This window comes from Prunus mume, linkage group LG5, assembly GCF_029339155.1.
Source record: "Prunus mume cultivar Tortuosa linkage group LG5, ASM2933915v1, whole genome shotgun sequence".
Lineage (NCBI taxonomy): Eukaryota > Viridiplantae > Streptophyta > Magnoliopsida > Rosales > Rosaceae > Prunus > Prunus mume.
Window position 1 is genome coordinate 26,120,245 of NC_142702.1, and position 24,192 is coordinate 26,144,436.

Sequence of the window (24,192 nt, forward strand, 5' to 3'; positions counted from 1 at the left end):
TGCACTCAGCCATGACTTAAAGAAATATGTTTTTGGGCCCAAGAGGAGAAAAATAAATAAATACATTGGCATTTGCATTATCAGCTAGCACATGGCTTCCTTTATAAATTAGAGTTTCTTTGGATGGATATGGATTATTAATGCAGGTGAAGAAAACAAATACACCTCTTTCTTTTTTCTTTTTTTGGTAATATTCCCAAGTGCTTGGGTTTATATTATTATTATTATCTGTTGCTCTGTCCCAAATGTTTAAGATTAATCAACTTACAAAAGATAGGCAGCAATGCACTGAAACGAAAAGCTGCAAAAAGCTACTGCTTGCTTCCATTGTTTGGAGAAAATATAAAGTGAGAAGGCATTATTGAGGAGAAGCGTTGCGCATAAAGAAATCTTGTCTTGGTATTTTGCTTCCATGCTTTGCTTTTGTTCAGGGACAACTTGAGAGCCCTTCCAACTTTTTGTCACAGCAGTTGAATGTTTGAAACTGGAGCCTCTTTGTGTTGAATTGGTAGGTGGGGGCACCACACACACCTACCAACAACAGGTCCAAAACAACACATTCCCACTAACAGTTTTTGCTATGATTGATTTGGTCTGGCCTCGTGAGATGGCATTTGCAGCTTTCTGTTATAGCTATTATGTCAAAATTTCAGCTGTGTTCTCCAACCTGGCTTTTGTTTTTTCACTGAGAACTGGTTTAGTTATCCAGATGAGTAGCATGATAGAATAAATCAGTCAAATGCAATCTCTGTTAAATCCAAACCTTCTGTCAGGAGACAGCATCACATTATGAGAGGAAGCAGAAAAAAAGAAAAGGAATGTAAGTTAAATGGACTAGTTACCCAATCTTCTCTCTGGTTTTGCACAGCAGTGAATGAATAAAGACTCAAATATTTTCATCTCCCTCCTGCTCTACATTTCTTTTACAAATTATCACTCCACCCATCCTTAATTCCCAAATATTCACTCCATCATCTGGACGATTTCTAGAGTTGTATGTTCAGGGTAGCAGATAAGTCTTTCAAAGAAAAGTTTTATTGTTGAATTTTCTTAGGAAACATATAAATTGAAAAGTAAAGCAGACAGGGAACCAGAACAAACAGAACATCAGATATATGGCCAAAGAAAACCCTTCAAAATTTGTCCACATAATATCAACATATATGCAATTATACAAGACAGAGAGCAATCACTACAAGACAAGAACATATGCCAACACCTAAGCTCACCCTGAATGTTTTATCGTCCATATAACCGTAAGGAACCAACAACTGATTTTCTTGTTAAGAAAAACTAAACCCAAAAACATCCATGATTGATTGATGCGTACACAACCCGAACCGGTCATCAACCTTCAAAAGAAGATCCCTGTTTTGATGGAATTCAGATGGCAAACAAGATACATTGAGATTAAGCATTGGCCATGTAGTTGAAGAAAACTTTCATTCACAAAATTGCCTTCAGCTAGTCTTCAACTTTCCAAAATTGGCATCATAAGAGCAAGAAACAATCAGGTTGAGTGATAGATAGAAGTTCAGAAACAGGACAATCTTAAAACTACAAACACAAAAAAGGAGATTGGAAATGCATAACCCAAACAAAAGCAACTTCACATCACCAATGACTTAAAGAAACAGAAAAACGGAGGGGAGAGAAAACAGAAAAACGGAGGGGAGAGAAAGGGGCTTGTTTGCTTGTTGAGGAAGCTTGTTAACTTTTAGGACAAACTGCATAAAACCTCTCAAACTATAGGGGTCATTTTCAAGTTTATATTCAATTTTAGAGACATTTACGATTATATACTCAAACTACTAGAAACTCTATAAATTGCCCCCTCTGTTAGCCAAACCGTTAGTGAATCATTAAATCTGACATGACGAATATGGGATCCATTTTTTAATAACATGGATTCCTAGTGAACAAAACAAATAATAAAAAATTATCTACTTTTAAAAATATTTAAATCACTATTTAAAAATGCAAAAAAATGAAAAAAAAAAAACTCTCTCCTCTCCTCCTAGCCCCCAGCCACCCTAACCACCACCCAAGCTTACTCAGGCCACCCATCTCCAAATCCAGACACTCGTCCCATCCCAACCTCCTCCACCATATGATAAATTCACACTTTTTTATATTAAGAAAAATTAAAAGAAAAATCAGATAATTGATATTATTTTTATGAAACACAACTACCTATTATCTTTTTTTAATTCTAAAATAAATTAAATTTTTTTAAAAAAAGTCTCTCGCAAATACGGAAGTGCGTGCAAAGAGAATAATTTATCATAACGGAAGAGAATTGATAACGCAATTCCTCAACTACCTTCATCCCGTTGGACTAAGCCAACTTCTATTCTTCCACCTCGGTGACTTTGGTGTTAGCAAACATTGCCATCATGCTACGTACAGTGATTGTCTGCTTATATACACGGGTGTCGCTATATGTGGTCACGTGCGTGTTGTTTATGTTATTAAGTAAGCAATTTCCAGTGCTCTGCTAATTTCTCATTTTAGTCTTCTTATTCTTATCTACAATACAAGTTAAGTCGTGAGTTCGGTGGCTGAGAAAAAGATCATACTTTGAATTCAAACCCTCCACTGACCCATCAATCACAATGGGTTGTGGTGTGGGTTGCCTGTGTTGACCAGTCATAGAAATCTCACAATAAAGAAAAATATATTGCCTATAAGAACTCAACAAGTAGCAAAGTATAACAATCTCAGAATCAGAAGCCAAGCAAACAGAGTCAGTGAGTCTGAATTCTAATGGAGCAAAGCAGAGGCCTGAGATTGATACTTCTCCCACTGCCATTTCAAGGCCATATAAACCCAATGCTAGAACTGGGCAACCTTCTTCACTCCAAAGGCTTCTCCATAACCATCGTCCACACCAAGTTCAACTCTCTCAACCCTTCAAGCCACCCACACTTCACCTTCCACTCAATCCCTGTCGACTTATCTGAATCTGAGGCCTCCGTAAATGAAGCTGGCCGTCTTCTTTGTCTTATAAATGCTAAATGTGTTGAGCCTTTCAGGGAATGCTTGGCTACCTTGTTATCCGATGCAGAGGAGGACCCTGTTGCTTGCTTGATCTCAGATCCTCTCCTTCACTTCACTCGATCAGTTGCAGAGAGCTTTGAGCTCCCAAGGATTCTGTTAAGGACTGGAGGCGCCGCTTCCTTTGCTGTTTATGCTGCTTTTCCACTTTTGAAGGAAAAGGGTTACCTCCCAATACAAGGTACAAGTTCAAAGTTTCTTTCTTTCTTTGTTCATTGCAATTTGCCTGTATATATCAAGACAACAAAATTAATGTTTAAAATTGCTTGCACTTATAAATTCGGTTTCTGTTTTTGACATTGATTAGATTCTCGACTAGAAGAGCCAGTGACAGAGCTGTCACCTTTCAAAGTTAAAGACCTGCCCAGAATGGACACTTGTGACCCTGAGAGTTTTTACCAACTGATAACCAACATGGCAAATGAACCCAAGGCCTCATCTGGACTCATTTTCAACACTTTCGAAGACCTTGAACAACATGCACTTGCCACACTTCGCCAAGATTCTTACCCCAATGTTCCAATTTTCCCAATAGGCCCATTTCACAAGTGTGACTCTGCAGCATCCTCTTCTTCAACTGGCTTATTAACAGAAGACCAGAGTTGCATTTCATGGCTAAACACTCAAGCACCGAAATCTGTTGTGTATGTTAGCTTTGGGAGCATTGCTGCAGTAAAAGAAGCTCAGTTTTTGGAGATAGCTTGGGGACTAGCCAACAGCAACCACCCATTCTTGTGGGTAGTTCGACCCGGATTAGTCCATGGATCAGAACCATTGCCTGATGGGTTTCTTGAGAGTTTGAATGGGAGGGGCCACATTGTGAAATGGGCTCCACAGAAACAAGTACTGGCTCATCCAGCAGTTGGAGCCTTTTGGACTCACAATGGTTGGAATTCTACATTGGAGAGTGTTTGTGAGGGGGTCCCTATGATTTGCATGCCATGTTTCAGTGATCAAATGGCCAATGCAAGATATGTGAGCCATGTTTGGAAGGTTGGGGTGCAGATAGAGCATGGCATTGAGAGAGCTGAGATTGAAAGAACCATTAATTTGTTAATGGTGGAGAAGGAAGGGGAAGAGATCAGAGACAGAGCATTGAAGCTAATGGAGAAGGCAAATCTTTGCCTCAAAGAAGGTGGCTCTTCATACCGATCTTTGGATGGCTTGGTTAAACATATTTTATCAATAAAATCCTTTGCTTTTGCAAAGCAGAGTGAATGATCCTTCGTTTTTTGAAGGAGTTCTTAGATCTAGGTCCAAAACGATTAGTTGTCATTAGGCTAAGTCTTCGCCGTTTTGGTTTTAGATGCAGGTCCTTTGACTTTTATTATTGTGTTGTTGTGTTGATTTCACTCTTTGAGGTAAATAATATAAGGAAACACATTGAAAATCCAAATTTAATGCATTATTTCATTGTAACTGAATTTCATAATGTAAATTTTGAATTATTTCCTTGTGAATATTTACCTAATATATGTATAAAATATAATTTAATCAATAAAAGTAAAGACTCACATATTATACTAATCAGTTCGGTAAGTACCCACATGAAATTATACACCTATGCATTAGGTAAAAAGATTGGAACAAAAAATGATTTTTTTTAAAAAGAAAAAGATTACATCATAAAATATTTAAAAAGGAATATAATCCTATGTGGCACAAAAGTATCAAAGTCACTAACTTCGAGAATTAAAACCAACTTCTCAATAGGAATTTGGATATATATAAACTTTTCTGTATTTTTTTCAAACCCCTTCAATTAAATCATGAATTTGTTTGTATGTGTCCTTGTATTACAAAACCAGAAGCGAACAGCAAACAGAATGAAAGTGAGGCTTCCCTTTTCCTTTTGTTATGGAATGTAGTTTTGCTGCCTTGCGTTTTAATAAATGATGGTCCATCTTTTGTATCATAAAATGTTGTTGTGTTGTGCCTGAAAATGTCGGGGGGGAGGGCGTACGGAAACCTAGCAAATTACATATGAGAAAACAATTTCTTGGTCCTGTATGAAAATGACAATAATATATATACAAACACAAGACAGCAAACAAGTTGCAGTCATGGAACAAAGAAGGGACGGGAGATTGATACTTTTTCCACTGCCCTTGCAACCTCTTCTTCTTTGTGGAAATTCATTTGCGTTTACAAGCAGTGCAAATGTGTACATAACACATGATTTGCATGCCATGCCTTTGCTATATAATATTGAGTTTATTTTATTTCGTTTACAAGCAGAAGAGCAAATGTGTACATAACACATGATTTGCATGCCATGCCTTTGCTATATAATATTGAGTTTATTTTATTTAAATAAAGAGCAATTATGAATAAAGAGTTGTGGCCAGAGATCACATATTCAAGCTACTCTCTAATTAATGGAGCAAAGTAAGGGCAGGATATTGATCTTCTTCCCACTGCCCCTTCAAGGGCACATAAACCCAATGCTAGAGCTGGCCAGCGTCCTACACTCCAAAGGCTTCTCCATAACCATCATGCACACCCACTTCAACTCTCTCAACCCTTCAAGCTATCCACACTTCACCTTCCACTCAATTCCCGATGGCTTATCCGAAAGCGAAGCCTCCACGAAGGACATTGTCCTCCTGATTTCTCTTCTTAATGTTAAATGCGTTGAGCCTTTCAGGGCAGCCTTGGCTGACTTGCTATCTAATGTTTCCAAGGAGCCTGTTGCTTGCTTGATCGCTGACCTCCGCTTTCACTTCACTCAATCTGTTGCTGAAAGCTTCAAGCTCCCAAGGATGTTGTTAAGGACTGGGGGTGCCACTTCCTTACTTGTTTATACTCAGTTTCCACTTCTGCATGAAAAGGGCTACCTCCCCAAGCAAGGTGTGTGTTTTCTAAGTAATTCTTTCATTTCTTGGTTAATCGGTTGCAAACTTCAAACTTGTACCTAACATTTGAACACCTTTCTATTTTGGGCATTAGATTCTCGACTTGAAGAGCCAGTGGTAGAGTTTCCACCTCTCAAAGTCAAAGACCTTCCTGTAATCCATACGCTGGATCCAGAAAAATATTATCAACTAGTAGCTGGCCGCCTGAAAACGGAAGTTAAGGCCTCATCTGGACTCATTTCAACTCTTTTGAAGACCTTGAAGGAAATTCACTTGCCACAATTCGACAAGAATTCCCCGTTCCAATTTTCCCAATTGGCCCTTATCAGAAACGTTTCACCGCAGCCTCTTCCTCAGGCAGCTTATTAAGTTTATCACACGACCAAAGTTGCATTTCATGGCTTAACACTCAAGCACCAAAATCTGTGGTCTATGTTAGTTTTGGGAGCCTTGCAACCCTAAACGAAGCTAAGTTTTTGGAGATAGCTTGGGGGCTAGCCAACAGCAACCAGCCCTTCTTGTGGGTGGTTCGATCCGGATTAGTCCATGGCCCAGACCCATTTCCTGGTGGGTTTTTGGAGGGTTTGAATGGGAGGGGCCACATTGTGAAGTGGCCGCCACAGAAACAAGTGCTGGCCCATCCAGCTGTTGGAGTGTTTTTTAGTCACAATGGTTGGAACTCTACACTGGAGAGCATCTGTGAAGGGATCCCTATGATTTGCATGCCATGTTCTGCTGACCAGATGATGAATGCAAGATATGTAAGCGATGTTTGGAAGGTAGGGTTGCAGTTGGAGCATGGGGTTGAGATAAATGAGATTGCAAAAACAATCAGAAAGCTGATGCTGGAGAAACAAGGAGAAGATATCAAAGACACAGCCTTGAAGCTAATGGAGAAGGCAACTCTTTGCTTCAAAGAAGCTGGCTCTTCATACCAATCTTTGGACAGCCTGGTTAAACATATTTTATCAATAACATCCTTCGCTTTTGGAAGGCAGAGTGTCTCGTTTTTCAAACCCCTTCAATTAAATCATGAATTTGTTTGTATGTGTCCTTGTATTACAAAACCAGAAGCGAACAGCAAACAGATTGAAAGTGAGGCTCTGTTTCCCTTTTCCTTTATTATGGAATGTAGTTTTGTTGCCTTTTGCATTTTAATAAAAGGGTAAACTGCGGAATACCCTGAGCTATCACGCTTGTCAAAATTTCCACTATGAACTTTTTTTCCTGTCAATTTAGCCCTCATACTAAATTTTATTGCCAATTTACCCCCACAATTAGTTTTTGGCAATTTCCATCCAAATCTCTGTTAAAAAAGTATCATGTTAGGCATATGCTTCACTGTTGGATCAAATTTTTTTTCTTTTCTTTCTTAGTTCTTTAAAGAGCTCGAATGAGGGAGATATAAGGGGGGTGGGAGGAGGGGGGATGGGTCTATGGGTGGTGGTTAGGAAATGGGGGAGAAGAAATCGAGGGTGGAGGCGCTGGTTCTAGGAGGCTATGAGGGAATGAGGGAGAAGAAATCGGGAGGGGCACTGATTTTGGGTTTTGGGTTGGGGAATGGGGAGAAGAAATTGAGGGGGGAGGAAGGGAATTGGAGGTGGTGGTTGGGTATTTTTTTTTACATTTTCCTTATTTTTCTTAATAATGTACCTTGTAAAATGCCAAATTTACCCTTATATTTGACGGGCATTTGGATGTAATTGTGAAAAAACTAACGTCATGGGCGAAATTGGAGAATAACTTTAATACGGGAACTAAATTAGCTGAAAAATTAATTCAGCGTGGTAATTTTGACATTCGAAATAATTTAGGCTGGTAATTTCCATATTTTGTATCATAAAATGTTGTTGGGTTGTGCCTGAAAATGTCGGTGTGTGTTGGGTTTTGAGAGAGAAGAAGGGGGTGGGGGTGGTGGTGGTGGTGGTGGTAGGTAGGTAGGTAGGTACGGGCAAATGCTGCAAATTACATATGAGAAAAAAAACTTCTAATAATATATAACACGGGCAAAAAAAACAAAAAAAAAAAGTTGCAGTCATGGAACAAAGAAAGGACAGGAGATTGATACTCTTTCCACTGCCCTTGCAAGGCCACATAAACCCCATGCTTGAGCTGGCCAATCTTCTGCACCTGAAAGGCTTCTCCATAACCATCATCCACACAACCTTCAACTCTCTCAACCCATCAACCCATCCACACTTCACCTTACACTCAATCCCTGATGGCTTATCTGAAAGTGAAGCCTCAACAAAGGATCTTGTCCTTCTTCTCTCCCTTCTAAATGCTAAATGTGTTGAGCCTTTGAGGGAGTGCTTGTCTAGCTTGTTGTCTGATGTTTCAGAGGAGCCTGTTGCTTGCTTGATCTCTGATGTTCTCCATGTCTTCACTGAATCTGTTGCTCACAGCCTTAAACTCCCAAGGCTTGTGCTAAGAACCGGGGGCGCTGCTTCCTTTGCTGTTTTTGCTGCATTTCCACTTCTGAGGGAAAAAGGTTACCTCCCCATACAAGGTTTGGTTTTCCTTCCTTCTTGGTAATGGTAGGTATTAGATTTAGATTAGGAAAATTTGGTACCACATAATTGCTATTACCTAATGTTGAGCTCATCTAAATCATTGACAACTAAAATATTTGCCCTCCTTTCTATTTTGGCATTAGAGTCTCGACTAGAAGAGCCGGTGACAGAGTTTCCACCTCTCAAAATCAAAGACCTTCCTTTGATCAACAGGTGTGCCTCAGAGGATTATAATCAGCTAGTAGCCGGCCTGTCAAATGGAGCCAAAGCCTCATGTGGGCTCATCTTTAATACTTTTGAACACCTTGAACAACATGCACTGGCCACAATAAGCCAAAAGATTTCCAATGTTCCAATTTTCCCAATAGGTCCATTTCACAAGTTTTTCCCTGCAGCCTCTTCTTCTTCTAGTGGCTTATTATCAGAAGACCAGAGTTGCATTAATTGGCTAAACACTCAAGCACCAAAGTCTGTTGTGTATGTTAGCTTTGGGAGCCTTGCTGCAATAAAGGAAGCTCAGTTTTTGGAGATAGCTTGGGGGCTAGCCAACAGCAACCAGCCCTTTTTGTGGGTGGTTCGACCCGGATTCGTCCATGGATCAGAACCATTTCCCAGTGGGTTTGTTGAGAGTTTGAATGGGAGGGGTCACATTGTGCAATGGGCTCCACAGAAACAAGTACTGGCTCATCCAGCAGTTGGAGCCTTTTGGACTCACAATGGTTGGAATTCTACATTGGAGAGTGTTTGTGAGGGGGTCCCTATGATTTGCATGCCATGTTTCACTGATCAATTGGTGAATGCAAGATATGCAAGTGATGTTTGGAAGGTTGGTTTGCAGTTAGAAGATGGGATGGAGAGATTTATGATTGAGAAAACAATAAGAAAACTAATGTTGGAGAAAGAAGGGGAAGAGATCAGAGACAGAGCCTTAAAGCTGATGGAGAAGGCAAATCTTTGCTTCAAACAAGGTGGCTCGTCATGCCAATCCTTGGATGGATTGGTTAAACACATTTTGTCATTAGAACCATTTGTTTTTCGAACTCAGAGTCGGTGAATCCACAATTTGGTGTTTGGGTTATTGAACTAGATTATCTAATAACCACTATGTAGATTTCCAACTATAATATCATTTCTACTCCATTTTGTACTACATGATTTCTATTACAGCCAAGCTTTTGATTTATGCATTATGTTCTTCTCTTAAGCAAAAACTGATCATCTTGGCCTTGTTTATAGAAGTTCGCAAGTAGAGGCTTGTTGCAGGCTCCTCCTTCGAATGTCGTCAATCAGACTGTTGAAAGTTAAACCGAGCCAAACGAATCCAAAGCCAAGTTTTAATATTTTATCCATTTTGTGAAAGCATGAGAGCATGTTGTCGGCTGGATATGCTTTGTTTATTGGCTAAATGAGCTAATTTTGTATTACTCTATGAGGCATGCTGTCGGTTGATGTCTCTAGGCAACTTCTCTCTCTTTTTGCTGAAAAGTCTCTGTCTCTCGAAGAGACGTTGTCTCTATTTTGTAATGAGAGTTGTAGCAAAAACATTATTATTGAATGTGAACTCATCTGTGAGATAGCTTCAGCTTTTTCTCTCTATTCTTTCTGAGTTTTATGTGAGATCATTTTGGCTGCTTGAGCATTGAGAAGCTGCGCTGTTGATCCTGGCATTTTGAGTATTCTGTTTTCTAAACAGACGGTCTAAACTGCAATAAGAAGAACCACCTTGATTCACACTTGCTCTTGCCAAATCTGCCATCTCTGTTGCTGATTTCATAAACTCAACCTTCCTCTCCCCCCATCAAATCCCTAATCACTTTCTCAAGGATCACTCTGTCACACCTATCTTTCATGTCAAATCCCCGCTTCCACACCTCACTCACAAGCCTGCTGTTCACCATTTGATCAGCAAAATAAGACCAACACATCATTGGCACCCCAGCGACTATGCTCTCCAATATTTTCCAACCACTGTGTGTCCAGAACCCACCAATGGCCTGGTGCTTCAAGACCTCCTCTTGTGGTGCCCAACCCACCATGTACCCTAGGAGGTCCCGCCGCCACAAAAAGTCTTCCATTCCTGGCACATATGTTATCAGAATATCCATTTCGCTTTCTAAAAACATGTTCAAATAAATTGATTGTTCATAACTTTGTTAACCGCGTATCCTTCTTGTATAGATGACTCGGGCCCTATCTGGGGTTTGGGCCGGTACTGGACCTTTGAGTATCTCCAAAGGAAAATCTGCACACTTTAAACGATATCATAATAAGGGCGGACTGGGGTTGATCCAGTCTAACCCTCTCCGATGATTAAGTCAGAAACTAACTTGAGCTGGAGAGAGAATGAATGTAGGGTTTTTATCATGAGAGGATTTATTCCCTTTGTCCAGAGATAGGTGGGGTATTTATAGGGGGAAGAATGAGAGATCCAGATATTTTATGGGATAGATCTTTTCTTTATTCCCTTAAGTTTGAATCACATTTAATGCTCTGTTTTTTATCACTCTACTTTGTGACAGGGGTCAGGTGGCGAAGTGACAGGTGAACAAGGATGTGAGGTGTATTAAATGTTCTCTTTCTATCACCAACATGTTTTCTCAGAGATCGAAGGGTAAGGCGACACCTACTTAAGGATGGGATGCGCATCAACCGACCTTTCCTGTCTGCCAGGCTGTTTTATTTAATGCATCTCTAGCTAAGACATGGTGTCGTAGTGGTCGGGTCGGTCTTTGAACACCCAATCACTGGTCTCATTATGATCTGTCACATTCTCCCTGAGGAGTTCTTTGTCGTAGTCATATACGCTCAGCTCGGTATAAGAGGTGTCTTCCGAGGGGCTTGGCTTACAGTGATAGTATGAGCTATTAACAAACTTCATAGATCAAATGTAAATATATTACATGGGACTAAACTATAGGATTATATGTATGTATTATATATGTTACCTTTGAAGGGAAGCTCACTGGCTTCAATGAGTTTTGGGATACAAAAATAAGACCAGTAGCAAGAAGCACTTATGGTACGGAAAGAGATGCTCATAAGTCCAATCTCTTTGGCAATGTCAGTTGCAAAGTTCATGATCCCATCAACCACAACACAGGCCAAGAGTCCAAGCCCAATTGAGCAGAAAGCACCATTTCTCTGAATAGTGGTTTGGTCACACAACTTACAGAATCAACCATCTCTAGCATATCGAGCACAAGAACGTGGGTGGTCATCTGTTAGACTGTCGGTGATGGTGTCAAAACGAAATCTGGGATATCGTGCGAAGTGGGATTGAATGTTGGTGTGACGAAGAAGGCGATAATGAACAAAGTGGGAATTGAGGAAGGTAATGTGGAAGTTGGCAAGGCAGAGTAGCTCTCCAAACTCGAGCGTTGTAGTGACATGACTTTGCAATGGCAAAGGGAAGATGAGAACATGAGGACCACTTGATCTTTGATCCAATTCCATTGAAAACTTATAAACTATGAGGTCTGGAACTACGTGCTCCCATGCATCTTATATTTACCAATTCTGAACTGTACCATGCAGGACTTGTGATCAACATCTCTGAACAACCACATTTACACATTTTGAGCTGATTTCTTGAAGCATGTAAAATTTATGTGGCATGGTCTCTGAAATAGAATTAACCCAACTTTTTGTAAAGCCCAACCCAACCAAAACCAACCCAACTCTTGGAGATGAAAAAGAGCACCGGGCTTTTGTTTTGGGTTGGAAAGAATCGAAATTGACACCAGGGTTTGCCGCAGGACACGTAGAGGCTCTGCATGTTGGTAGAAGTCGGTAGAAGTTTATAGAAGTCTCTGGTTTTTTGTTCTTATTTTGGATAACTACAGAACTCTCTGTTTTAGATTGGAATTATTATTGTAGATCTAAAAGAACCATGAAGGTGCCTGAACCTTCTTTGTCACCCTATATATATATATATATATATATATATATATCTCACTCCACACCATCCTTATCAGATAGAATCAATCGTCCAAAGCTTAATACCCTTCACTCAAAGCAACCCAAATCTCTCAACCCAAATGGCTCTCAGCATCTTTGGTGGCCGACGAAGCAACGTCTTCGATCCGTTTTCTCTTGACATCTGGGACCCCTTTGAGGGCCTTGGCACTCTGGCCAACATCCCACCCTCTGCTCGCGAAACGACTGCCATCGCCAGCACTCGCATTGACTGGAAAGAGACCCCAGAAGCCCACATCTTCATAGCTGACCTCCCGGGGCTGAAGAAGGAGGAAGTGAAAGTTGAGGTTGATGACGGGAAGGTGCTTCAGATCAGCGGAGAGAGGAGCAGAGAGGAGGAGGAGAAGAACGACAAATGGCACAGGATTGAGAGGAGCACCGGCAAGTTTTCGAGGATGTTCAGGTTGCCGGAGAATGCGAAAATTGATCAGGTCAAAGCTAGCATGGAGAATGGGGTTCTCACCGTGACTGTGCCCAAGGAGGAGGAGAAGCGGCCACAGGTCAAGGCCATTGACATATCTGGCTAAACTAAATCCTCCTCAACCTCAATCAACTCAACTCCACCTCCCCTTTGAGCTAAATCGTAATTATGTTATATAAGCGTGGTTTGTTTTGTTAATCTCTTGTGTTTCGTTGCTTGTATTTTAAGTTTCTGTGTCTGTCTGTGAGAGTTGAGTGACAGTGTGCTATTTTTCATGTACGGTTTCTTGTTCTGAAATATAATAAAATTTTATTTTGTTTGCTTGTTAAAATTATTGCTTAATTTTGGATTAAAACGAGTACATTACATAGCAGGACGGTCCAAAATACCCAATTTAAGCTACATTTATTTACTCACGGTGGGACCATAATACCATACAGAAAAGCTTAATTAGTTACTTAATTAAATTAAATTAAATTAACCAGAAATCTCAATGGACCTGATATCGACCTTGTTGGCCTCCTCCTTAGGCAACTGTGAAGAGCACGCCATTTTCCATCCCAGCCTTCACCTGATCCACTCTCGCGTTTAAGAATGGTTTAGGGATGGCAAGTTTGGGGCCGGGTATGTGTTAGGATCCTTGACAAGTGGGCCTATTGAGATCAGTCTATACTCTATAAGTGAATTGAATCACACATCTACAATTTCGTCCAAAATACTTTCATATAAGACATGTTCTTTTTTCATCAATAAATTGAAGAGAAATTAGGACTGATAGTTGAACAACATACGTCAAATTATCAGAATTGAAATCACAAATAATAAATTACTATCAGAATTGAAATCACAAATAATAAATTACGTGTTAAAATTGAAACAACATAAACTAAAGTGATGATTAAATTAAGGGAGTTTCACTAAAACAATCAAAATAGGGGTTGAAATTATAAAAAAATTCAACACTCAAAATACTTTATAAACACACTTAAAATTTATCATTACACATACTCAAAATTTATTGATAAACACACTCAAAAAATATACCATTGTTGATTTTGGGGTTAATTTTGGGTGTGTTTTTATGTTTAAATAGTATTTAATTTTTTTTATAAATATATGTCTAGAATTAAGTTTATTTATAAATTTGTATTAAATTAAAGTGAAAAGTCAGAAAAACAAGAAAGACGAAAGGTGATAATTTGCCTTTTCTTAAATAACATAATAGGTCAATGGGTTTTGTCAAAAATATCATTGAGCCCAATGGGCTAATGATAGTTAAACTAAAGTGAAAAATTAGAAAAACAACAAGAACCATAAATAACATAATAGGTCAATGGATTTTGTCAAAAATATCATTATGGCCCGGCCAAGCCCATGCCACAATCCAATTTTATTAAAAAGTGTGACAGGCGACATATCTAAACTTAGTAATTATGCTATGTACAAAAATTGAATCCGAATTTTTACAATTCTTGGTCGCTGCTGCTTTCACTATAGTCCGGATCATATTCAACATCATCATCTAATGCAACAACTTTAGAAGCACTGATTCTCCAAGAAGCAGATCGAATTTTAAACGGCATTTTTGAATGAGCACTGATCACCATGGCATTGGCGCCACATTTTGCTTCTTCTTCCTCCTTCTTTAGGTCACCAGGAGGCAAGAAGCAGTCCATGGACAAGCCCTTGATGTTAAAATCAACCTCCTCAATCTCCCAAACCTCCTCCATTCTCGTCCTGGAATGCGTTTCTGAGCTCTCGCCGAACCTGAACAAGGAGACAGACGTCCTGCCCCCGTGCGCGATGTTGATGCCGTCCACGGTTCTGTAGTCTCGGACGTAAGACTCCATGGTGGTCTCCCAGAAAATGCCGCTGTCGGTTCCTGAGGGGGGTATGATTTTGAGGAGGTGAGAATCTTCTAGCTGGACGAGGAGGCCTGTTCTTTGGCTGAAGTAGCCACACACTGAGTGCCTTATTATTTCCACGTTGTTGCTGCTTCGTGCTCTTAGGTTTGAGGGATCGGCTTCCAGCTTGAGGATGAAGCAGTCTTCGTCGTTGATTGCTTTCTCGCCGATGCAAACTGCGTTGCTGAATAAGTTGGCTGTTGACCTTGGATCAAGACCCTGTTCAGTACAACAATTATATTCCACTATGAGTATTTTGTGCATATTTAAAACCAAAAATATTTTTATATACATTGATCTTGTTGTGACTTTTTCTCAAAGCCTATTCGGTAGAGAGTGCCCCACAAACGTGCAATGTGGGCCATATAATTTGATGGGGACAGACCAACATAGAAGTCAGGGCTTCCTACGGCCAAGTCAAAAGAACCCAAAAGAGACACTCTGCGTAGCTTTATCTTTTCTAGACCGAGAGGGTGTAATGAGGGATATTAACGATAGTTTATAATGAAGGAGGCTTTGTTATTAGACCGGTTGTAATAGAATATCACTATTTTGCTATTCAATTAATAACACAATTATACATAAAAAAGTTATTATACGCGTCATTTTGTTATTAGTTAGGTATAACAAAAAGTATTATCCTGAGAGTTTCTCTCAACACAAAAAACACTCATTAAAGGAAGCCCACCACCAAAAGCACATGATCACCTTCAAAGTGAGTGGCAAAAATTCCCAAATGCCCATGATTTTGCCAAATTTAATCATCTAGATGAGTTCTCTAATGGTGATTCACCAAAAATTATTAAAAAAATAAATAACTATCGAGAACGATAGGTGAGTGGGGTGGTACCTGAAGGAGACGCCTGAGAGGACGAGGAGGGCCTCGAGAGGCATGAGAGTGGTGCCATGGAGTTTGGCGCCAAGCCACTTTCCCGTTGCTTCCTGCACTGATTTTGCAACCAGACACCACCAATTCTAAGCACCAAAGCTCAGGTCTTTTCTGCCACAGCACAAACCCACCCATCTCGCCCCCACCTCCAGTTGATCTCAACAAGCTCTTCACCTTGTTATTGTTACTGTTCAAGCTCCTCTCTCCGGTGGAAAACTCTGACGCTGCCATCTTCACCTTCCCCATTGCATACATGCTCTCTAGTGAGTTCAAGGCCTTCTCTCCCCCCACCGCTGCTATGTACTGCTTCACTATGTATTTAGCCATTGAAGCCTCCTACAAATTAATCATAAAATACCCAATAAGTAATTATTTATTAAGAAGCAAACTTCATGTGTAACAAAATTTTCATGTCCATAAGTACTCTAATTTAATCTCTTGTTTGGCTTATCTTATCAAACTGTAAATATTTGTATCTTCACCATCATATTGAATTTTACTTGAACGTGTAACTAAAATTCACAATCTTGTAACATAAGTAGTGTAAGAGAATATTATCCTAATTTGATTATATATGTAAATTACTTACGATAGGTTGGTCTTTGATGGTGCGGTTGATGGGTTGGTGGTCCTTAGGAATGGGAAGGGGAATGAGAGGAGCTCCAATAACACCAAGCAAGAGCTGGACCTCAGAGTTTTTGCTCCCAAAGACGGTGTTGATCTGTGATCGATCGGTGTTGGATGATTTCATCCACGACTTCATGTTGTGCCATGAGATGGTGTTGTTGTTCTTGTTATTGTCGGTATCAAACATCTCTTCCGGGATTGGGACCTCGAGGACGGTTTCAAGCCCATCTTCACGGTCCAAATTAGGACAAAGCTTCCTCATGATGATGAGAAAGAGCAGAGCAGAGCAGAAGAAAGCAGAGCGGATATTAATTGGGAAAAAGGGGAGAGTTTAGGAGGAGAGAGTATTGGATTGTACTATATATATATTTGGGACTGTTGGGTTTTGGTTGGAAACAGAGCTAACTTTGTGGGACTAGGAAAGAATACTAAGAGGAATTAAGGTGGGTGTGAAGTTGTTGTTCAGTCTTTGATTCAAAGGGAGGGAGGAGGATAGAGAGGGTGTTTCTGCACTCTGTAGCTGTTAAACATTATAACAACCGACCAATGGCTCTCATTCTAACGTGGCTCACTTTGTCTATGTCGTGTTTGCACGCTCACTCTCTCTCTCCCTCTCTCTTTCTCTCTCTCTCTTTGAAACTTGGTTTGTTCTTAGCTTATTTTATAATTGATACTAATTGAAATCCAATGGAGTAAACTACTCGTCCAAACAAAACGGGTATGTTAGAATCAAAATTGGGTTAAAGTAGAAGTAGTGTTAAAGCAATTAATTATATCTAGAGTGTGACTTTGATTTCAACCAATCAAATATGAGGCTCGTTACTCATTTTCTCATTCCTTCTCTTTTTTCGTACACAAAACAACTAAGTTTTGACATACAAAAAGAGTCTTAGAATAAAGACAACATACATACAAATTATTGACGAGTCCTTACTTACTTAGGATTTTGCTCCTTACTCATTTATTTAGTCTTATTATAATTGATATTTCTTCCTATTGTAATTTAGATTTATTTCATATTATATTTAGGATTAAAACATTGTTGTACTTCTTTATAAATACCTCCATAATAAAGAACAATACAATATATATGAATACGCTTATTAGGTAAAACTCCGGTGTTTCGATGTCCGTAGTTTAAACCTGGCTTCGTGCTCACTCTTTCATCATTAGGCCACCAAGCGTCAGCTTGACCAGCATACAGTAAACAAGGCTCATTCACAATACACATAAGAAGGAAAAAGAGACAAAAGGATAAAGCAAAAGAGGCAGCTCCTCCTGCTGTGACAAAGAGAGTATGTCCCCATATGGCTGTGGCACTTTGCTGCCTTTAACAGCAGCATATCTGACGCAAAAACTTTTACGCATTAAAACAGATAAGATCATTAACAATATTAATAATAATCAAGTGATTAATTATGATTCATTGGATGCCATCCCGGAGCATGCGACCGACATTTTAATTGAGTCTGCAAATTGAGCATGGTGGTGGTTGATTGCTTGGGACGACACTCAATCTAATTCTGTCTCAAATTTTTGACAATATTGCTGCATTACAAATTACATTAGCTGTATCTGTACGTGCTCCTGAATTATACGCATTAGATTACCGAATGTCGCTGCGAGGTTGCGACACGTGTTGGCAATGGCTGCTGAACCAGGAGCCTAAGATGTTCTTCTCATCAATCATGTCCAGCACGTTCTTATGAAATCTCAATCTAATAATAATAAATAGAATATTGAAGACAATTATATTTATATAATTAATTTAAGATCACCTTTTTTCCACTCGAGCGGTGACACTGACGAGGTAAGGTAACAGTATTGTTGTTGTTACAGACATTCTAAGGGATGACAAAAAAACTGATGTTCAAGAGATATGCATTGCTGTCTTGCTTTATTTTTAATGTTTTAACAAATAGAATCATATCTGAACAAAATATATAAAAGCACAAAAAGGCATCTCTTGTGCATTTTATATGGCCAGAGCTCAGAAGAATTTTTACCCTTTATTTATATATTCCTTTTTTTTTTCAATAATTTTTTTTGAGATCATGATTCATGGAGTGTAAGTCCAATTCGTAAGTCATGAGCCAGCTAATGGTGCAGTTGAAATTTTTTGTGCCTGCCAGTAAAATCATTGAAAAGAAGGAAAAGAAAAACAGAAAGAAAGAAGGAGAATTTCAATGAATTGGATGTGGGTTGAAAACTCAGTTATACAAGGAAAGAAAAAGTCCAACACACCACGGAAGAAAAAGGTCCATGTAAGTTGGTTCGCAATTTGTAATATTCTACATAAATTCATATTAGTGACAGCTGATGGTTGGATGTCACATGTAAGTCTTTTCGCTTAAAATTGTGGGTCTGTCATGACGATGGTTGTGTGAGTAGCTAATTTCAAAAAAAAAAAATAGTCCGACGCACCGTGTTATTCACCTACGTTGTTCTAATATGGTTAAAAAAAAATAGAGAGAGATTTTATTTTGGAGGCAATCACTTAATGATGACATTATCATAAATTAATGAAGTTTAAGTTATGGTTATGGATAAAATCAATCATAAGAAAGAAAGAAAGAAAGTGAGTGAGTTCCTACCACGAGCTCTCTGTCTGTGGCCTATTAACATTGTCACCGCCAATCACGGCACCCTCCTTGCAGCAACTCGTGCATACACCTAAAACTAGAACTTCACCCCCAATTTCTCTCTTCTTTCTTTGTTTATGCCTAATGCTGTCAGTAGTCACGCACCCACATTGTTTGTCATTTTATCAAGTATCATTTCTTCCGAAATTGCATGTGAGCTTGAGCCTTTTTTCATATCATGCACGACTGACTGACCTTAGCAAGTGATCACGTGTGACTCACTTTAGCATTCCTCGTCTGTATTATCCATTCATAAAATTCTAATACGGTTTTGCTAACGCATGCCAAGTTTGAGCACAACGCAAGCATACTTACCCAACTTTTGCAGGGGTATAAAAGTCGTCAAACTCTTACCACATTTCAGGGGTCTAAATTCCAATCCAACCAGTAAGCATAGCTTGAATGTCAACCATAACATATGTTTGACATTTTGGATGGTCAATTCAATTCCAATAGCCAATCATGGCAAGAACGCTAAACTAGTCACCCTAGCATACAATTGCTGGTGGTGGAGTCAACGTTTTCACCAGTTCCATCATGATGCTTCAAGAATTAAAAGTCTAGCTTGAGGTCTCCACTTAAAACTTTCCCTTCAAATCCAATACAAATGCCTATTTGCAGAATAAGGAACCTCCCACTAGGTTTTATGCTTTGGGAAGGTTCAATTAACCATATGCTAAGCAAACAAAGTCAGATTAAGCCTTGTTCCAGTCACCAACTGTTTTTAACTGTCTGAGAAACATGCAAACCATTAGCCAAGGCCTACGGGAAATCCTTACGGTCAAAATGTCAAATGATTTGAAGCAACCGTCTCAATTTGAACGAGAAATCTTGTAATCATTTGAAGTTGCCTGCAGTACATCAAACTCAACATCAATAGACACAACATTGCTTTCATTGGAATGAACTTAAATTACATCACTATCCATCGTATCTGCTTAATACATCAAACGCCAATTCCAAAAGTGAAGCATCTGCCAGAAATCTTATAAGTTGGTTGCTTCTCTTTTCTGGCCCAATAAAGCATCTGAAGTTACTACGGTACAAGAAACTACTTTGGTGGTCCAAATTGAATTTAGAAATGAAAACATACATTACACAACCTGCTCAAGCTAGCTTGGCTTACTAATATATAAACAACAAGCAGACAGAGAAACAGCTAACTCCAACCTAGGGAATAAGGATAGTACCTCCCAGTTCTTGTTTGCTATCCCTCTATCATCACCGAATATAAATGCATAACTTTATAACAGTTTCTCACGAGGGTACATTGAAGTGAAAGAGCCAAGAGATGACAAAAGCAAAGACCATACAAGCTAGCAAGAAATTCAGGAACCGGTGACCCTGCCAGAAGTTCCGGCTCTCTGCTGTCTGCACAGGGGCAGCTGCTGATGTGGCCATTGCAGTATCATTTGTTTCACTCCACTGCTCCACCAACTCAGCTTCAGTCACACCCGCTACATTACGTGCAGTTGATCCACAGATCTCACAGGTCCTGCAATTGTATACGTGGTATGAAGTTAAGCAAACATAACATAAACCCAAATATGCAAATGTTACCCAAAAGAAGCGTGTCATAAGCAACTCATTTGTTTTTGTCAAAGTGCTGCAGGTTAATCAATCTGAACTAAATCAATTTGATACTACTGGATATAATATATTTCCTATTTCGAAGATAAGATAGAAGAAAGTAGGTAGATAGAGCCCCCAGCCAATCAGCATCCCAACTGGTTTTTACCGTGAGAAGCCATTCTCTGTCTAGTATAAGAAGGTTTAGATTAGAAGTTGTCAAATTTCTTATGCCACAACTAGCAATCTGACGCCCATAGTGGATTCAAAGTCTATGAATAGATCAAATGGAACCACCAGTAAGTACAGTTGTAAATCTGAACACGATAATTTCTTTATCTTTTTCTTTCGTTTACAGAAAAGCATGTAAAGATTAACTTTAACAATCATATCAAAGTGCTTGCGAACTCCAAGAATGAGGATGATTAATGTACCAGTAGACATCTCTATCCATATAAGTGAGCACACCAAAATTAGATATGGAGTGAAATTTCTAAAAAATGAAAAAATAATCACTGATCACAAGAAGGGAAGATTATTTGCGGCTCCTTAAAGGGCTATTAATGAATTAAGGAAGCTTATTTACAGGAGTACAAGGGCACCGTGCAACTTAAAGGCTTGGTCTTAAGGGAAGTAAGGATGGTAAAATGAGAAAAAGAAAAGTCAACCTTAGGAAACCTTCAAACACAAAGAAGAAATTCAATACTAGGTTATGGTTTCAGAACAGAATATGCAACAGAACCCTCGGAATAGCTTGAGGAAAATAAAGGAATATAAATATGCTTACTTGGAAGCAATGGACATAATCGTGAATTTTTTTCCAAAATAGCTTGTGCAAACATTCATATTCACAAATAAAACAGACAAAGGAAAATGTCTAAATAAAAAATAGCCAGAGTTTTGATGTGTGCATAAACTCTAGCATCATGACCCTGAGATGCATAAAGGTGTTAATGACATGATTGTTTCCTCATACTTGATCATGTAATGGATTCTACCAAAACTATATAAACCTACAAAATTGATCGAATAAGCATTTGGTGAATGAAAATGAAGAAATTTCCTCTCACTTATGTAATACAAGGAAAAATGCTGAGCATTCTCCAATGACATGCCAACTAAGACCCAGGCCATTGAACTACAAGTTTCCAATTTATTTGTGGTGCCTCTGACAGAGACAACCCATTCATAAGACTGCATCTTACAACACTACGTGCCGGGAAGTTGGAAAGTTCATAGAGTATGTCCATATCAGGAAAATGAAACTGGGTAAAAGCACTTGCCTCTTTCAAAACATCCATCATGAAGATAAATGTGCGTGTAAAACATAGATACATGTTTATTAAAAGTTTACTGAATAGAGTCAAAGTGATTTCAGTCAACATCTCATATGAGAAGAATCTGCAAGAACCAAATTATTTGACTTCAATAAAGCACACATCGCCAACCAGCATGTCTAAGCGGAAAGGTAGAAAAAGAGTCGGAAAGCAGTGAGAGAAATGCAACGTGTATGTGTTCCAACAAGACAAGAATATTTGCACAGTTGGAATTCCATGCAAGTGCTGGTGCTTCATCTTTTGCTTTATTAAGGTTGATGCTGTTGATTTACACTAATATGCTTTTCCTTTACTCTTCTAAAGCTGTACAGGTTTTATTCTAATTTTATTTTGCATTAAGTAGGACAACTTTGTCTGCAAAATCTCCCCAAATAATATTCGTAACACCTTGAGATGGAAAACTATTTCCATAATTTCACAATCTGCAGAAGAACAACATAACAATTAATCTGGCATTTTGGTTATGAATTATGATCACATCACCATATCATTTTACTCCTGAAATTGCTACTAAAAAAAAATTGGGTGTCAAAATGCTAAACACAAATTTAACACTAATCAAGTTCCATGAACCAAAAATCCATATATGCAAAAACCCAACATCTGGGTAGTTCCAAAAGACAGAAAGATATCATCTTTATTACTTAGTTGGATATACTTACTTGTTACCCTTGATTTTGAACCAAGCCTCAGCACACTGCTTGTGGGCAGCAGCCAAATCAGCCTTACAAGAACAGCCCAACTCAATAGGAATCCCAGATTCATGATTGGTTGCATCCATGCTCAGATGACAAATCCTACAGTCCCTCTCCACCTTTGCCACGTGCATCTTAACCTCAGCTACCTCACATTCCAGATCCACTGAACTCTCTGACACAGAGGATTCCCTCTCCACAATCTCAGACGCAGACTCACTTGAACACCTCTCCTCCTCGTCTGATCCGTCTGAGCTGGCGTCGGACCTCCGGCGGTGAACCCCGTCTTCTTCTTCCACATCAACAAGAACGTGGGGTTTGTCTATGGCTGCCATTTCCAAGAGCCAAAGAGAGAATCTTCATGTAATGGCTCTGTGAGGCCGAGATCATAAATGCCCACAAAGGTTGAAGAAGCTCTTGTCACTTCTTTCAACCTTGGTAAGCAGCACAGCTTAAACTAGTAGGAGCAGCTTTCTTAGATTTTGAGCAACTGGGTACTGTGCTGATAGGTGATCTCTCTCTCTCTCTCTCTCTGTGTGCCTATCTCTCCTACTTGGTGTGTCAGTGCCCCCCGAACATCAATTTGAGGAGGGAAAAAGATCAAGAAAGATATTTATATATATATACTAAAACAATATTTATATATATATACTAAAACAATGTTTGCAGTGAGCAGGTGAAACATATAAGCTGAGTTTTGTGTCCTTGCCAAAGGACTTTTGACCGGCTCTGTTTTTTGGGGTTAAACTAACCAGATTAGTGTGTCTTATAGTAATCAATTGACATTGCAAATTCAATTTGGCTTTTTGGGTTAAACAAGTGATGAGCGAGATTAGTGTGCGAAATTTGTTAATTTCTTTGGGGGGTCATCATGGGCTGCTTGCTTAATCATTGTAGCCGAGAAAAAAAAGGTGATGACAGTGATGATGAGGTTTTGGGAGAAAATAGCGATTGAGGTGACTAAAAATACTGTTCTTTTTTCCACAGAGCACAGAAAATGTATGCATCAAAAGCAGATTTCTCTTTGTCTTCTTCACTGCTCCTCCTTGTTTCTTTTATCATCTACGTCAGTTTCACTTGCGTAACTGACATGAAGACCCCAGTCTTTTGTTTTCTGAGGCCAGTCCACTTTAACTAGTGGAAAGTCACGGTTGCCCATGCTCTTTTATCCAAATCATCGGTTATGTGAAGGGTAGTTTTGACTTTTGGAATATAATATGTTGTGTAACAGTATGGTTGGACATGGATTTCATTGTGATTAATATAAGAAGATAGGTAGGTACGGGCCACACCAACAGCTGTTCCATCATTATGCATGATTATTCGAGGCAATCTCAAGTTGTTCTTTCTTCTTTTTTTACCTTAAGTTTCGGCAACATCCTAAATCAAGCTTTTAGTCAAAACGTAAAATATGGTGACTGACAACAAAGCAAAAGCAGCAGCGGCAGCGGCAGTGGCAGCGGCAGCAGCAGCAACAGTAATTTTTAATTTTTCTTAATTTTATAATGCATTGGAAAGGAACCCGATATAATATAACATTATCGTCTTCAAAAAGTGGTCTTCTAAATTGGATTGGTGGGTATGGCTCAAGCTTGGAGCTTGTTTTGAGCCCAAGATCGATTTCGGATCAGCTTGTTCAGCCTGTAACTGAAGGGTTTGGCCCATTTTTCACAGGCCATAGACCAGGCAGCTCGTAGCCCGGAAACCC

At 39.2% G+C, this 24,192-nt stretch overlaps 5 protein-coding genes and 1 pseudogene across 7 annotated transcripts; 4 read left to right on the top strand and 2 right to left on the bottom strand.

Moving 5' to 3' along the window:
* Positions 1-2,446: 2,446 nt before the first annotated feature.
* On the top strand, positions 2,447-4,453 carry LOC103332721 (UDP-glycosyltransferase 76F1-like). Its single transcript, XM_008235467.3, has 2 exons — positions 2,447-3,238; positions 3,365-4,453. The coding sequence occupies exons 1-2, from the start codon at positions 2,767-2,769 to the stop codon at positions 4,276-4,278; spliced, it is 1,386 nt and encodes a 461-aa protein (XP_008233689.2). The 5' UTR covers positions 2,447-2,766; the 3' UTR covers positions 4,279-4,453.
* Positions 4,454-5,395: 942 nt separating this feature from the next.
* Positions 5,396-7,081, top strand: LOC103333028 (UDP-glycosyltransferase 76B1 pseudogene; annotated as a pseudogene). The gene is made up of 2 exons (XR_016127008.1): positions 5,396-5,907; positions 6,007-7,081. The product of XR_016127008.1 is annotated as a UDP-glycosyltransferase 76B1 pseudogene (transcript).
* Positions 7,082-7,857: 776 nt separating this feature from the next.
* On the top strand, positions 7,858-10,021 carry LOC103332723 (UDP-glycosyltransferase 76F1-like). Of its 2 annotated transcripts, XM_089052840.1 has the most exons (3): positions 7,858-8,421; positions 8,569-9,393; positions 9,662-10,021. In XM_089052840.1, exons 1-3 carry the CDS (start codon positions 7,950-7,952, stop codon positions 9,673-9,675), a joined length of 1,311 nt encoding a protein of 436 aa, XP_088908966.1. In that variant the 5' UTR covers positions 7,858-7,949; the 3' UTR covers positions 9,676-10,021. The 2 variants fall into 2 exon arrangements, with proteins under 2 accessions (XP_088908966.1, XP_008233690.2); XM_008235468.2 differs by having other exon boundaries at positions 7,859-8,421; positions 8,569-10,021.
* Positions 10,022-12,330: 2,309 nt separating this feature from the next.
* On the top strand, positions 12,331-13,152 carry LOC103332724 (18.1 kDa class I heat shock protein-like). The gene has a single exon (XM_008235469.2). The coding sequence runs from the start codon at positions 12,463-12,465 to the stop codon at positions 12,925-12,927; it is 465 nt and encodes a 154-aa protein (XP_008233691.2). The 5' UTR covers positions 12,331-12,462; the 3' UTR covers positions 12,928-13,152.
* A 1,007-nt stretch (positions 13,153-14,159) lies between these two features.
* LOC103332725 (replication factor C subunit, putative (DUF620)) lies at positions 14,160-16,882 on the bottom strand. The gene is made up of 3 exons (XM_008235470.2): positions 16,204-16,882; positions 15,576-15,950; positions 14,160-14,944 (listed from the first exon to the last, which is right to left on the bottom strand). The coding sequence occupies exons 1-3, from the start codon at positions 16,501-16,503 to the stop codon at positions 14,285-14,287; spliced, it is 1,335 nt and encodes a 444-aa protein (XP_008233692.2). The 5' UTR covers positions 16,504-16,882; the 3' UTR covers positions 14,160-14,284.
* A 2,878-nt stretch (positions 16,883-19,760) lies between these two features.
* Positions 19,761-23,069, bottom strand: LOC103332726 (uncharacterized). The gene is made up of 2 exons (XM_008235472.2): positions 22,452-23,069; positions 19,761-20,378 (listed from the first exon to the last, which is right to left on the bottom strand). Exons 1-2 carry the CDS (start codon positions 22,817-22,819, stop codon positions 20,141-20,143), a joined length of 606 nt encoding a protein of 201 aa, XP_008233694.1. The 5' UTR covers positions 22,820-23,069; the 3' UTR covers positions 19,761-20,140.
* Between the last annotated feature and the right edge of the window lie 1,123 nt (positions 23,070-24,192).

Coding starts and splice junctions, on each gene's coding strand:
- LOC103332724 (XM_008235469.2), top strand. CDS start 12,463: ATGGCTCTCAGCATCTTTGGTGGCCGACGAAGCAACGTCTTCGATCCG.
- LOC103332721 (XM_008235467.3), top strand. CDS start 2,767: ATGGAGCAAAGCAGAGGCCTGAGATTGATACTTCTCCCACTGCCATTT. Junction 3,239..3,364: donor GGGTTACCTCCCAATACAAG/GTACAAGTTCAA, acceptor GACATTGATTAG/ATTCTCGACTAGAAGAGCCA.
- LOC103332725 (XM_008235470.2), bottom strand. CDS start 16,503: ATGAGGAAGCTTTGTCCTAATTTGGACCGTGAAGATGGGCTTGAAACC. Junction 15,951..16,203: donor CCATCAAAGACCAACCTATC/GTAAGTAATTTA, acceptor ATTAATTTGTAG/GAGGCTTCAATGGCTAAATA. Junction 14,945..15,575: donor CTCTCAGGCGTCTCCTTCAG/GTACCACCCCAC, acceptor TGTACTGAACAG/GGTCTTGATCCAAGGTCAAC.
- LOC103332726 (XM_008235472.2), bottom strand. CDS start 22,819: ATGGCAGCCATAGACAAACCCCACGTTCTTGTTGATGTGGAAGAAGAA. Junction 20,379..22,451: donor TTCAAAATCAAGGGTAACAA/GTAAGTATATCC, acceptor ATACAATTGCAG/GACCTGTGAGATCTGTGGAT.
- LOC103332723 (XM_008235468.2), top strand. CDS start 7,950: ATGGAACAAAGAAAGGACAGGAGATTGATACTCTTTCCACTGCCCTTG. Junction 8,422..8,568: donor AGGTTACCTCCCCATACAAG/GTTTGGTTTTCC, acceptor TTTTGGCATTAG/AGTCTCGACTAGAAGAGCCG.